Genomic DNA, 15,334 nt, shown 5'->3' on the forward strand with positions numbered 1-15,334 from the left:
CTCAGGCAACATTTATGTCCTCGTGTGTAAATAAGCATTTTAAATGGCTCCTTGGAGGTTATTACACCTTGTCTTGTTTAATACATGCAGTTCAAATCTGCATTTGAAAGGAAACGTCCACACGTGTGTGGGCACAGTGTTTAAATACTTATGGATTTTAATATGGCTGGAACTAACGATTGTTTTCACGATTCATCGTTTTGTCTATAAAATGTCAGACAATAGTGAAAAAAAAAGCCTGTTATAATTTGTTTAGAGCTCATGGTGACGTCTTCAAATGTCTTTTGTCCAATCAACAGTCAAAGATTCAGATATATTCAGTTTACTGTCATGTATGACACAAAGGTTTCAAATCCTCAAACTCGAGAAGCTGCAACAAGCAAATTATGACAATGACAAACAGTTAGTTGATTATCAAAGTATTTGTCCATTACTTTTCTGTCAGTCGACAGAAAATGGCAGAGCCATAGATTTTAATCTCGAACAAAATTGGAGCACCAGACAAACTATAAATTGAGATTTGAGAGGTAAATACTATTAACAGACAGGTTCATGTGAAAAACTCCTGTCTGCAGAAAGCAGAGCAGACTTCACTGGATTTAAACCGGAAGTGAGCTCACTTTCTAACTATTTTTAATTTGTCTAAGAGACTGCAAACAACAGCCAGATAATGTGTGTCCTACTGAGGCATGTTAACCCGAAAAAATGTTAAACTGATTGACCATTTTAAAAAACGCACCAAATCTGAGAAATGCAACCAGAGAAAACAGTTGTAAAACCAGCTCAAACAAAATCAAGGAATTTGCATCCAAAACTTTCAACAAAACCTGCCCCTAAGCCTTCTTCACCTTTGAAACTTAGATTTTGCAACTTGCGCTAATCCAGTATGTCATCAAAAATCAATCCATAAATCAACTGTGTTTAACTTGACTCACTTAGCATCAGCTTGGATAAACGGCAACACATTGTAAATTAAAATAAACTCTTTAATAAAACAGATAAAACTTTTTGTAGCTCAAATCCAACACTTCATGCAGCAGCTCTTGTACAAATCCTCTGTTGTACACGAGTGACAGCAGCATGGATCTCCTGTGGAGTGATGACTTTCAGTCTGTTGGTTTTTGACAGCCGGGAAGCCTCCAGGCTCACCAGTCTGAGCAGGACTGGTCTGGGATAACCGAGCCGGCTGGACAGGATATCTGGACTCTTCATCACAGCTGGATTTACCTGCAGGGGAGATGAAAAATCACACTTAAACATTTAAAAACCAGAAGACTCTTGTCACAGTCATGTACACAGTCACTGTATTAAAACCAGATATTAAAATCCCACTACATGTCCTTATAAATCACCGCTTCTGCTGCTGTTCTGACCTCTTTATGAGCTCTATAGATGAGAGTGGAGTAAACTCGAACCCTCCTCTTTGTTTGTTGAGGAATCCTGTGCACCGCTCGAACAGGAGCCTTCATTATTTTGTTTCAGTTTTGTCAAAAAACACTTACAGAAAGAAATCAGCTGATGAAATTTACAGCAGCTTTTTCAGCTTAAGAAAACCAGGAAGAAAGCAGAAGGAGGAAGGAGTGTGCGAGGGGTGAAAAGGATGTTTTAATGAACACAAATTGAAAACAGCTTCACTTAATTAGGCTTAATTACTCTCAGCCACCAGGCTTTGAAACTGCCAGTGTGAGCTCAGGCGTCTTTTTCATGAGATTTCTAGAGAGAAAAGTTGTGATCGAGTACAAACAGGAAGATTACTGTCACATTATTTTGTTTCAAACATCAAAGGTGATGCCATTTTTTAATTCACATTCACCACAAACACAAATTTAATCACTTAGATGACTGAAAATTTGCCATGATTCAGAGGGAATGGATACAAAAAGACAGAATTTCAACTCTTAATCTCCCTGCTTTACTCTCATCTTGTTATATTAACATTTACTCAACTTTTGGATGCATAAGATCTCGTTATCATTCCCTAATTGTCCGAGTTATAAAAGTAAAAAGGGAACATTAATGTATCTTTTTTGGTATAAAATTATGTGGCTTTTGGAAATCTATTCTTACAAATCAGTGTCACAGATTACAGGTTAAATTTAGCCCAACACATGATGTTGCATGATTACATACTTTGCAAAGAAATGTACTTTATTATCTTATCCTCCTACACTTCAGCTTTTCCTTGATCCATTAGAGGAACATTTGGGATGTTTGTACTTGTCTGAATTGAGGGTCTAAGTATAGACGGCATGCTGTACAGATTGTAAAGCACCATGGGACATATGTGTGGTTTGTGATATATACTACCAATTGAAAGTTTTAGCACACCTCAATTGTTCCTCAATGTCTCAATGTACTCTGAAATGAAAGCATTGAACAAATGAACAACTAGAGATGGAAAAAAAGTCAATCAAAGTGGCCACTTTTTTGCAGATATTGGAAAGTTGGAAAGTTGCCACAAATATGTGTTGCACTTGCAGGTTGTTTTGCTTTCACCTTTCTGTCCACTTTATCCCAAACCAGCTCGATGACTCAGACTCTTGTCATTCCATGATTTATGGCCTACTGTGTTGTTCTTTTGGATGATTATCTTGCTGTAGGATGAATCCCTGACCAACTAGGTGTAGACCCGAGGGTTTTGCATAGCTCTGCAAAATGCTGTGGTAACCCTTTTGGTCACTTTGTTCAAGTCGCCAACTCTGGATCCAGCAAAAGAGCCCCAGACCATCACACTTCCTTCTCCAAGCTTTTATACAGATGGAGACGTCGGGACACCTGAAGGAATTGTTTGCATCAACTTTCAAGGCTTCATTTACTTCTATTGCTGCAGAATAGCTGTGAGTTGTTAACCCATTATTTGATTCCTGAAGGCCTTTTTTTATAACTCTGAACTTTTACATTATTTCTTTTTCTTTACCTCTGGCAGTTTACCGCTTACCTTTGTACCATTTAAGGTGATTCACTGGACTTGAAAAGGCTTTGATTTCAATAAAAACTGGAAAAATGGGTGGTGTTCTAAAACCTTTGACTGGTAGTGTATATTGAGCTATATAAATATAACTGACTTGACTTTATCACAAAATTACAAGAAAAAATTAACTTTAGAGAAGCAAAATTTGTGGGTGGGCCCCTTTTCTGTCATATTTAGAAGTTTTCAGTTGTGAGGATTTGTAGATTTACTTAAATGTAGAGGAGATGTTGAACTGCAGGGTGTTATTTTATTCCTTTATGACAGAAAATGGGGCCAGAGAGAGATGGGGCATGTCATGCAATAAAGGTCCTAGGCTAGACGCAAACTGGGAACCAGGAGCACCAGTACATCATGTTTCTGTTTAAATTGCTTTTAATCTCCACTGGCAGTCAGATAACTACATTCTTTAAAAATTTGCTCCTTTATTTTATTAATTTGTTATTATTATAACTGCTATATACCTATATCACAATAAATGTGCACCTTCTGGTCAATCATACGGTCTGCTAGGCCCAGCATAAGCCGTCAGCCCCCCCTTCTCTCGCTCTCTCTGTCCCTCCCTCTCTCTCTACCACACACAAGCACTTGGTTAATATTTTTGTTTTTTTCTGCAGGATTTTTCACTTGACCCCTGCGACTGTGCAGTGATTTCAACAAACCTTCAGCAGAAAGCCTGCTGGTGTTACTGGTGCTACTGGTGGGTTTACAGCTGTAGGAGGGGCTTTATCAGATAAGGATGGCATTAGGTAAGGCCATTAGTGTCCTGTGGATTATTATAATCCAGCCTCTCTATCACTGCTGGCTTGGTTGCTCAGTCTACAGTCGGTCCCGTCTGGTTTGGAGCAGGTTGGAAGATGGCTCTCATCGTGCGGCGTTTCCTGTTGGCTCTGCTTCTTCTGGGAGCTAACGGTACGATTTCAGTCTTTACTTCCTGGTCTTTACACTGCTGTTGAGTTGTGAAGACATAATCTGGATTATAGTTAATTTACATGCTTGGATTGAAATTTGTAAAGCCAGAAGTATTTAAAACCATCTCAGATTGGATGATATTTTGAAGAAAACATCTGAAACTCTGGTATCAAATGTCAAACTAGTTGTTAACTGAGAATTTGACTTTTTTTTAGGTTTCTCCCAGTAATCCTTTTGATTATCATGCATGTTTTTGTTTAGCAACATCATACTGTATTATCTATGTCTGTGTTTATTTTACCTATTTTTGAATATGGTTACACTGACAGATTGATGCACAGATTTTGTTTGCTAGAATGAGTGAATACTGTGTCCTGACAGTCTTTTTTTCCTCTCCTCTGTGCTTCCGTGGCTGCTTGGCCCTTTTTCCTCTCTGTCCATCTGCCTGAACAGTGTTCATCAACGTTCATGCTCAAGAGGTACGAAGAAACCTCAGCAACACAGTAAAAATGTCAGGATTAGTTTAAGTCTGAGAGTGTTAAAACAATCAAACTATCTGTATAAAAGTGCAAAGATTAGAGTTAATTTTTAACACTTTTTGATGAGCTACACCAGAGACATTTCAACTGTTTAACATTGATTAACATTGATCAACTTAAAATAACATTTTCTTCTTTTCACCGCATCATTGCTTTTTTAGTCATTAATGAAATAATATACATGTGTATGTATGTATTTTGGTGTTTCTGTTGCCATGATTTTTTGATTGAGTCAATTTAAATGTTGTTTGTGTATGTTTATAGGAGGCGGAGGTGACAGAGGCGTGGACCAGCAGGTCTTGCAAATGTGATTGTGATGGAGGAGAATCCCCGACTGAGTTTTCCTCCATCGTGTCTCCAGCTGGTTCTCCCATGGTGCGCGGAGTGGACTGCATGCCAGGTAAGAGCCATCAAATACTGTCCTCGCCAAAACAAACATTCTGTTTTTTTGGTTGTGAAAATCTGACAGACATTTGACATTATTAAAAATGTCCATTCACTGGTGCACAACAAAAGCTTTTGAGTTACTGCACTTGAACTCCAAAATAACATTTTTCTTTTTCCCTAAGTATAAGAAATGACACATTTCACATCACACGTGCAATTTACAACACAATGTGTTAAGTGGATTTGGTTGACCAGATGATCAAATTGTACGATTAAACCAATAATGGTACTTTTAATGCAGAGTAAATCGTGATAGGAATGTACCAGATGATCCAAATAATGAGCTGACTGTATGAGAACCTGTATAACCTACTGGAAATGTACAACTAACAATTATTTTCACTATTGATAAATCTGATCATTATTTTCTCGATTCATTGAATAATCGTTTGGTTTATGAAATGTCATAAAATAGTGAAAAATACCTGTCACAGTTTTTCAGACCCAAAGGTGACGTTTGAAGTTGCTGGTTTTGGGCAAAACTATAGAAAAATCCCAAAGAAAGCCAATTTAAATTAATAAAAGGCAAAATATAAGGCATATTTGAGAAGCTGAAACCAGCCATTTTTGGGGCATTTTGCTTGAAAAATAATCCAAATAGTTGCTGGTTATTTATTAATAGATAACCAGCATGTTTTTATCACCACCTAATCGAAGCTCTACAATGCTGATGAAGGAAGAGTCTGTTTTACTGTGTGTGTGTGTGTGTGTGTGTGAGAGAGAGAGAAAATAGATAAAGGGGATGTCTTTATGTAGATGCACATGCATGAGTGCATTAGAGTCCAGATTTGACACTGCAGGGAGGACATGCTCCAGTGGACATCCTTGGAGAAGGCTGATGGATGCAGATGGAGCCATAAACAGTCATTTATATTTGCCAGCTAGAAATGCCCCCACCAAGGCTGCACAGTCCTCTAAATTTACTATTTTAATGACAGAAAATGTAATCTACAGCTGGATCCTAGTCTGCATTCAGATACACATAAGAGGTAATAATAATGAGCAGTTCATGTTTAAAAAAAATACCCCAAAATGCTCATGGATTCAGATACACACCCAAAAATAGAGCTTTTGATCATATCAGATATCATACTGTTTTCACTTGCAGATAGGATTGGCCCAGTTGAATTGTAGATGTTTAAATTAAAATGTTATGCTTCAAGGACTTCTCGCCCAGTGTTTGGCCTGTGGCTTAACTTTCCACTAAATCTCCAGGAAATCTGTAAACCGATTTCTGAGATCTCTCTCTCTCGCTAAGAAACAAACAAAAAGCACCGAGGACAACCCCGTCGGGCGTTGGATACAAAGATCAGCATGTCAGACTTGCAAAAGAAGCGAAGCGAAGAAGAAGGAGGAGGAAGAGTTTATGGACAGACAGCGAAAGGGTTTTCCTCAGTGAATCAGTGTGTGTCAACTGAGCCACAAATCACATGGCAACCGGTTACGGAGAGGAGAAAGAAGTTCAGAAGATAATCATTATCTCAGAACATGAAGCTCAGATTACGGGGCTTGTAATAGACTGTGCCTATCGTACAATCATAGAAACCAGTAATTACCATGACATGGACCCGTTGATGATAAATGATGAGCGAGACAGACTTTCCTGCACGGCTTCTGATTTTACATCACCTTAATTCATTGTGTTTCTCACCTCTTAGTTTTTCCCATTAATTCAGCAATCTGACTACATTTTATTTTAGTCGGGGGAATATATTAGGGAGGAATACAAATTCACTTGCCTTACTGTTATGTAAACACTTATCTCCTGACTCACACAGGCGCTGCTGCTGTATGCGTTGTAATACTGGGATTAGACAGGATGTGACCCTGTGCCAGATAGGCTTAAGCCAGTTGTAAACAAAAGTGCAGCAAGCTACTTCTGCTACAGTACATGTTTCTGCTCCATCTATCTGGGACATTAGAGTAAAAATCTCACTTGTGCAGCTTTTCTCTCTCCCCCTGTTAATATATTTATAGCGTGCATTTATTAAGTCAACAGAGGACTTGTTTTCATGTGTTTTTTCATGGAAGTGAGAGGGCAGATTGACAGATCAAAGCTGTGGAGAGTAGAACACGGCCATCTGTCTGCCTGCTGCCCTAATGGACATCACTGATCTCTCACTGTGGAGAATTAAACTGCAGGCTTTTAGGACGGGATATGGGTCACACCGGGGCTGCTGACGGCGGGGGTTTTTGGGAGCGGGAGGGTGTGAGGATGGGAGTCAGTGGGAGTGAGGAGAGGAAAAGATGGATACAGAGATGGGGAGTTAAGTATCCAGAGAGGCTTAGTGATGATCATTTTCTGGTCACATTTCAGCGCTTCGCCAGGCAGACATGTTTGTGTTTTCCTCTATCAGGGTTGTGACCTTGACATCAGTATAGCCAGGACGTCTTTAAATGAAAACAATTGCATTAGCTCAAACAGCAAAAGAGATTTAAACGATCTCTTTCAAAGGGAAATCTGTTTGAACTTTGTCTCCGATCCCCCTTGCAGAGTGTCCGTACCACAAACCTCTGGGTTTCGAGGCTGGATCAGTGAGTCCAGAGCAGATCTCCTGCTCCAACCAGGAACAGTACAGCGGCTGGTTCTCCTCATGGCTCCCAAGCAAGGCCCGGCTCAACAGTCAGGGCTTTGGGTAGGTACAGGTTAACGTAGATTAAGATTTGACAGAAAATGTAACGCTTGTGCAACTTGAACCGATGTCCACATAAAAACTCTGTATCGCTTTATGTCTGGGGATTTTTCTAAATAATTCAAACCTGCAATGGATTTAAATAAGTCCAGTCATACAGCAACATGTTCTTTTTTTAAATCCTTTTTAAACTCTTGCAGCATATTTTTAATTTGCTGCACATGATTGACCTATTCTGCCACAGGAGAAAGACCCCAATAAACAAATGTCTGGAGTGGCATCAGAAAAGAAAAACACACTCAATGAAACTTTAACCCATCTCTCATTATGTAAGATATATTTGATAAAGCTGACAGTAAGCTCCTTCTTAAAAGATTGATATATAAATAAGATAGGAAGTGCTAAATGAAACTGCCGACACGGAGGAGCTGTTTTCTCAGTATCTGTTTTTGCTTCTTTTTTTTCTTTTTTTTTTAACTGAATTGAACCTCAGTCTTTTTTCCTCGTTCTTTTAGTGTCCTTTACTTTTTATTCTCTCAATATACGGGGAAAAATTTTGAATATATCCCCCAAAAAGAGAATCGTCTGCCCTGTATATTACCAAAAAAAGAGAGGAATAATTGTAAAAACTTAAAGAGCCCACAAAGCATAAATAAAAAGAGTGAATACATAAAATCAATAAATAACTATAATAAACTATACTTTTTAAGTCCAATTTATTTCTTTAAGAAAATACTTTAATCCGCCAATATCAAGCTTCATGGTGAAAGCTGGCTGAGAATAAAGAAAGAATCAAGAACTGTTAAAAAAAACACAAGCCAAAACAGGTATAAAAGGCTCAGTCATATTCTTAAACTTGTTTATTAATTCGTCAGATAAGATATTTCCTGAAAGGTACCATTTTGGTATCAGTACTGAAACTCATCATATTGACACGAATATGGAAAAAATTTCATACAATAGAGTTTTTTCACTGAAGCAATTTTGACTTTCCACAGTTGGACAACACAGGTTATGTAATTAATGATGGCTCAACATGTAACGGCTTCAGTTTCAGAGTCCTGGTTTTGTGTATGCTGGCTCATTGTCTCACTGAGACACTTGAACAGAGATGAACCATCATTAATGTTGTTAGTAACACCTGTTCTTTTTTAACTATGACAAGTCAAAATGTCTCCTGAGAAAAAGATCTGTACCCAGCTCTAGTTATATGCATTTTTCTCTTTTAATGGGCCCTAATTTAAACATTTTTGTTATATCCACCCCGAGAGAGTATCAGAAAATCAAACTGAACCACTGCGCATGTGTGCGTGTGTTGTAAACCAGCCTAACTGCAGCATTTACATCCAGTGTTTTTGTCCTGCAGGTGTGCTTGGCTGTCGAAATTCCAGGACAACAGTCAGTGGCTGCAGATTGACCTGACGGAGGTGATGGTGGTTTCAGGGATCCTCACTCAGGGCCGCTGTGACGCTGACGAATGGATCACCAAGTACAGCGTTCAGTACCGCACAGACTCACAACTCAACTGGATCTACTACAAAGACCAGACTGGAAACAACAGGGTCAGTCGAACTCAAAAATAACAGAAGAAACACTATACAGTATACATGTATACAGTATGTATGTGTAATCATCCTTTTAATAATGGCCCGAACAGTGAAGGCATCAAAAACATGATAACAAAGATTTAGAATGCATCAGCGGTAACTTTACACAACTCTGATGCGTAAAACTGGCCAATCAGAACAGAGTAGGCTCATCGCGAGGGGGGCCTTAAAGAGACAGGAGCTAAGACTGCCTGTTAAGAGATAGAGGCTGAACTGAGGGGCTGCATAAAGGGTCAGTATAAGATAAATGTGGAGTTTTTTGAACTGTAAATCATGCAAAGCTACTCTAGCAGAGTCCCAGAATAAAAAATATAGAGCTGGAAATGAGCATAATAGGTCCTCTTTCAACTCATTTAAATCCTTGCTCTTAAACACCCATTTGAACTTCTTTCATTGCTTACTTGCATGCTTCATCCCTTTCCCACTTCTCCAACTATTCATACTACTTTAACTGCTTTTTCATTTATTTTCAACTCTTATCTACTGATTCATACCTCATTCAAACCTTAAAACGTTCCACGTCTTTCATACATTAGCAGTTTTATTCATCTTTTAAATCCCATTAATACTTTTTGAAAATACTGAACACAGCTGGTTGAGATTTCCTAATTTGACAGACCCATCTCCCACTTTTCCAACTCATTCATATTCATTCAGCTGCTTTTTCATCCAAATTAAAGCCGGCAATCCAGTTTAGCATCAGCCAGCATTCACATCATAATTTCTTTTTCTAGTTTATGATGTTTTACCTACAAAGCTCTCTTGTGTGTTTGAGTTTACTGCATGATTAATTAGTTGATTGACATAAAATTAACGACCAATAATTTTGATTGAAATTTTGCTAATCGAATAATTTGTGAAATAATTATGAAAGCAAAAATGCCAAACATTTGTGTCTCAAAATTGATATTTTGCTGCTTTTTTTTGCTTTATTTAAGTTGAAATTGAACCTTTTTATGATTTTGGACTGTAGGTCAAACAAAACAAGCGATTTTGAGACCCGTGGAAAATTGTTTTGGGGATTTCAGATTAGAAATTTCTATTTCAGAATAGATTTTACAATTAATTGGTTATTTGAAAATATAATTGACAGATCACCTGATAATGAAAATAATCTTTTCGTTCCAACATTATTAGTATTTTTAATTGTATTAGTAGTAGTAACACTTGTAGTTTTAAAAAGCAACATATTGAGTCAGTTTCACTCGCTTGACGTCACTCTAAACCAAACGATCTCCTGAGCTTTCACTCCTTTCTCTCCTCAGGTGTTTTACGGAAACTCTGACCGCTCCTCGTCTGTGCAGAACCTCCTGCGGCCGCCCATCGTGGCACGCTACATTCGCATCCTCCCCCTCGGATGGCACACACGCATCGCTCTGCGCATGGAGCTGCTGCTCTGCATGAGCAAATGCATCTGAACCTCTCCTCCCACTCTCCTCGAGGCCTTGCCCCAAAAGTTCATCTGTACCTAAAGCCTCATCGTCAGAGTGTGTGGTCCGTGATTATATCCACAGATTTGGCCCCTTTTAGCTACATGTATTGAACCACAAGTTGAAACCAAAATATTCTGTTTGAAACCTTTTTTTTTTTTTTTTTTCAAAACAAATTGACTTATGTGATTGCATTAAAATAGGTTTGTTTGATATGCACAATGAGCTTGCATTCGCTCCACTCTCCATTGTCTGTGTTAAAGCAGTCTCACGCTGGAGGCTTTAATTCGGTGAGTTCTCAATAGATTGTTCCATTTGCAATGAAATGGCATAAATTCAAAGCAATAATTAGTCATGGAGAGGGAGAGGCAGCGTTGCTATGGAGGTTGTATCCACAGGTCTGGAGAAAAGCTCCTCCAGAACATCTGTTTCATTCTGTGACAGGTTGATGAAATGCTCACTGCTTCTTCTGATATTTACAGTAGTCAACAAGGAATTTACAGTTTTGCACCTGTCAGTCAGTCTCTCAACCTTACTTCCCTCAAAGGAAGGAAAGGTTGTATTCTATATTTTCCTTACTGTCAGCAAATCCCATAAAAAGACCAAAATGAACAATGAATTGATCCTACTAATTAATACTAACACATATTGCCTGATTTAGCTTATTCGTTTATTCTCCAAACCGTTAAAAACACACCAGTGAGCCACGCTGTTGCACTGGATGTTCCTTCATTACAAAAAACCAAATCCCACATACATGTCCTGCTGCTGTAAAATACTCACTATAGCTTGTGTATCAATCCACAGCTGAAAATAGTCCTCAACAAATGCATTATTTACTCTTGTTTGATTAATATTTGCTTAAAACTACAGTGACCACATGTTTTAGCAAGTTATTAAGTCTTTTTAAGAGTGAAGGTATATATCTGAAGCCTGTTTTCTATAAAATGTCTTCAGGAAGGAACTATTGGGTTTTGGGGAGTCCAGCAGAACGTATTGTTGGTTTTGGTCTTTTCATTAGATTTGTTGATAATAAGAAAGATATAGAATAACACCAGACTTTTTCTCTAAATATGTCTATGAACTTACTTCCCATTTTTTCCATTTATTCTTTTTTGTTGTTGTTAAATAATCAGCATTTTTTACCTCAGGCACATTTTTTTTAATATCAGTCATGGTGCCATATAAAGAGTGAGGGATGGAAAATTCACTAATATTCAGATGTGGTTTTGTATTGTGGTGAACTCCTGTTTTTTTTTTTTTCTGTAACATTTCAATTCAATGTCCCATGGTGCTTTGGGGATGCATGTTCTTCTTTTTATTCTGGAGATGCATTATTTATTGTATTTTCAAACTATTTCCTTGATTAAAGAAACACTTGTATCATGCTTATTCTCGTGTCGTGTCTGTCTGTGCTACAAAACAAACACATGAGCCGTTCAAAAATGTACAGTTGGCTTTTATTATGAGACCCTATCATTTTAAAGTAGAATGGTCAGTATAGATACACTCTATTATTTCTATTTACACCCTGTAAGAAGTGGGAAACAGCTTAATGAAAAAAAGAACTGATGTTTTAGGAAACACATTCATATTTGTGAACAAAAATTCTTCTTCTTCTTCTTCTTCCCATTTCAGTTCTTGTGTGTGACTTGCTGGGGGTTGAAGCCTCCATTTCCATCTGAAGTGTTGAGTCAGTAAGCTAATGTAAGGCTTCGGGTCACTGGCAAGGCAAGCTTTGTCATCACTCTGTCCCGTTAATGATATAAACAAACCCACGTCAGCAGTCATTTACAATCATTAGCAATAAGGATTTTCCATAATACACAACATGGGGCAGTTTTGCCTGTCCTGGGTCGTGTTCAAGGACAAATTGAAATAAAAAAAATGTATTGCAGAGCGATGTCTTGATATTAAATGTGGACATTTCTCTTGCTTTAATCACAGTTTCCTGCTGGAAATCCTTCTCTGTGCTATATTTGGCTCAAATTTCACTAGCCACTGATCTGGCTAGCACAATCTGCATCCGTCTGAGTCTCTTTCTGAATGTTATTGCTTTCAATCAGCCAAGTAGTCAATTGGTTCAGTTGTTTTTTCTCTTTTTTGCGTATCTTTTCACCTTTTCGACAAATGAGGAACAAAACATGACATTCTCCAAACCAAATTCTCTTTTTTTTAGTCCAGATGTCTTGAATTTAGCACAAATGTACCCATCCTTCTTTCCTTCATTCTCTCCTCCTGCGATGCTTTTCTCCATCGTTCTAAGCTTTCAAACCACATAGGAGGAAGGAACGAAGGATAAAGGGTAAGATTGGAAGGAAAACTATGCTATATTTTGCCTAGGCCACAAATAGTGTTTTGTTCTATACAACTCAGTTTTTTTTTTCATCACAGGTCAGTACAGACGACAAGTAAATGCTTTTATGAACAACCTAGTTAATTAAAATCATCCCTGATTATGGCTATTGATGTTACAAAGAAAAGTTGTAATGCAATTAGGAAAACCAAATTCAGATTTACAAAATGCATTTACAAAAACTTTTGATAACACAAGCTTTTAAAATACACACAGAAAAATGTAAACACGCATTAAAGGATGAGTCTGGTGTTATTCCATATCTTACTTATAGTCAACAAATCCCTTGAAAAGACCAAACATCAAACTTCCCTACCATGTTCTTGGCTCTCAGCCCATTTATTCTTACTGAAGATGTAAATCTTTAAAAACAGGTCACAAATATAGACTTTCATTTTTTAAAAATGAATAATTAATTTCCTGAAACAGCTGGGCACTGTCATTTTTAGCAAAAGTTACATAAACAGGAGTAAATATTGCATTTGTTGGGGATTATTTTCAGTAGCGGATTGATACACAATTGGTGAGAATGATGTATGTGGGACCGATTCAAAATAAACTACAGTGCCCATGCTAATCATAATAAAGGAAAGCATCACCCAGTGCAATGGTGTGACTAAGTGATGTGTTTTTTAATAGTTTTTGGACAACAAATGAACTCTTTGGCACACAGGACAGGAAAATATCAGGCCTTGGCTAGACAGGAAATAATTCATTAGTAGTTAGAAGGATCAATTAATCATTCAGTTTTGTCTTTTCATGGGATTTGTTGACAATAAAAACACAGAACATTACCAGACCTATCCTTTAAGATCTTAAAGGTTGTAGGTGAGGTATGCCTTTTTGCAAAGGGCTCTCCTACTATCTTGAAGACTTTGATGTTGTATCTGAGTTAGTCAAACCCCATTTCAAGAGGCTAACTTTTCACCACCAACGGGCACCAAACTCTTGATGCCCGTCACTTGCTGTTAAGGCTGTCGACAAAACATGGCAGCAAGGAGCTGGAAAGCTGTTGTCACTGATAAAAGAACCGAGAGACTGAAAATGGGGCTTATTTTTAAAATCAGAGTGGGACATATAGTGAACTGACAATTATGTAAAGCACAGAGCCTAACAGTCTCACTCTGGCTGTTCTGCTACCAAACCCTGTTGACAAATAGCCCAAAAATGTTCAAAACTGATGTCATGAAGGTGTGGGATAGGAGCATATCTGAACTAGATGTAATGTCAGAGTTTTTTTTTCCACTTCGGGCGATGAGTATTTTTAAATATTTCTTCACATCTCGATGAAACAAACAGGAAAAAAGGGGGGAAATAACATGTTATAACATGAAAATCTGTTAATAAAATATCAAATTGAACAAAAAGAACATTCACCATTAAATATTCCTTGTGACATATTGTATTATCAACACATAAATATCTATGCATTTCTTTGTGTCGAAACTAAAGCTCTTGCAATTACACATTTAATTCTATATTACCTTATAATATTCCCATATAGCCTACATACTGTGTCATTTATAGCTTATATCCTTGAATTTAAAACAAATAAATATTTAATAAATAATGTTGATATAAATCTTTTTTTTTTTTTTTTGTTCTTATCAAATATCAGAGCTTGAAAAACATTTTGAGTTTATTGGCCACCGGTGTGACAGCGGTGGTCTGATGTGTTGCAGTAGTGTCTTGTGAGCAGAAGATGGCAGGAGAGAGGCCACATGGGCAGTGTCTCCTCGACAGGAAAGATCAGCTTGTTCTGATGTTCTAACCTTGTTAAGTAGAGAGAGAATAACACACAACTGATACCTGTCTTTGATTCCCTAAATGACACTGTTCCTGGTGTTTGTGTCTGGCCTGTCAGCGTCTAGTCTATGTAGATTTCAGAGACATGAGCATCAACAGATAACTGCGTTTCTGAATGAGGACTTGATCCAGTGAAATAGGCTTTCATGTAAACTTTAACTACAGTACCGCGATGTCTGCATCCGGCAGATGCTTCCAGGATGGAGCCGTATTGGAGGTGGTATGGTTGGGAGGGGGAGGGGGGTTTACAGCGCGGTCTCCTTCAGGTCGTTGAGGTTTGGCATCCTGGTGCGAGAGGCGCGGGTAAAGGTGGGTCCGTTCTGCCCCGGTTTGATGCCCAGCTGCTCGGGGGTGAACTGTGCGCCCTCCGCCCGCTGTAAAGCGGACACGTGCCAGCTGGACTCGATCTGCCCAGGGAGGGGGTAGCTGGCCTTGCGGCTCTTAGCCTGGGATGAGCTGCTCACCCCGGAGTGCCCCCTGCTCTCTGCGTGCCCTCGGCTCTCAGGGTAGCCCGCTTTGGAGGAGGGCTGAGGCGGGTTGGGGAGGGGGGGTTGGAAGCGCAGGTCTGGAGGAGGAGGAGGAGGAGGCTGTCCTTGGTTTGAGGAAGAAGGGGAGAGGTGAAGGAGCCTGCGAAGT

General features: G+C 38.5%; 2 protein-coding genes and 1 long non-coding RNA gene across 3 annotated transcripts; 1 reads left to right on the forward strand and 2 right to left on the reverse strand.

Moving 5' to 3' along the window:
- Positions 1 to 965: 965 nt before the first annotated feature.
- Positions 966 to 1,946, reverse strand: LOC137189335 (uncharacterized). The gene is made up of 2 exons (XR_010929615.1): positions 1,374 to 1,946; positions 966 to 1,227 (listed from the first exon to the last, which is right to left on the reverse strand). It is a non-coding gene; the product is annotated as an uncharacterized lncRNA (long non-coding RNA).
- A 1,644-nt stretch (positions 1,947 to 3,590) lies between these two features.
- Positions 3,591 to 11,943, forward strand: rs1a (retinoschisin 1a). Its single transcript, XM_067585408.1, has 6 exons — positions 3,591 to 3,880; positions 4,334 to 4,359; positions 4,684 to 4,819; positions 7,361 to 7,502; positions 8,866 to 9,061; positions 10,372 to 11,943. The coding sequence occupies exons 1-6, from the start codon at positions 3,826 to 3,828 to the stop codon at positions 10,522 to 10,524; spliced, it is 708 nt and encodes a 235-aa protein (XP_067441509.1). The 5' UTR covers positions 3,591 to 3,825; the 3' UTR covers positions 10,525 to 11,943.
- A 31-nt stretch (positions 11,944 to 11,974) lies between these two features.
- Positions 11,975 to 15,333, reverse strand: LOC137188918 (cyclin-dependent kinase-like 5; the record flags this gene model as incomplete). The annotated part of the gene is made up of 1 exon (XM_067598507.1): positions 11,975 to 15,333. A coding segment is annotated over one exon (390 nt), but the record flags the coding sequence as incomplete, so codon positions are not given.
- Between the last annotated feature and the right edge of the window lies 1 nt (position 15,334).

The sequence above is a fragment of the Thunnus thynnus genome, chromosome 1 (genome assembly GCF_963924715.1).
Source record: "Thunnus thynnus chromosome 1, fThuThy2.1, whole genome shotgun sequence".
In the NCBI taxonomy this organism is placed as follows: domain Eukaryota; kingdom Metazoa; phylum Chordata; class Actinopteri; order Scombriformes; family Scombridae; genus Thunnus; species Thunnus thynnus.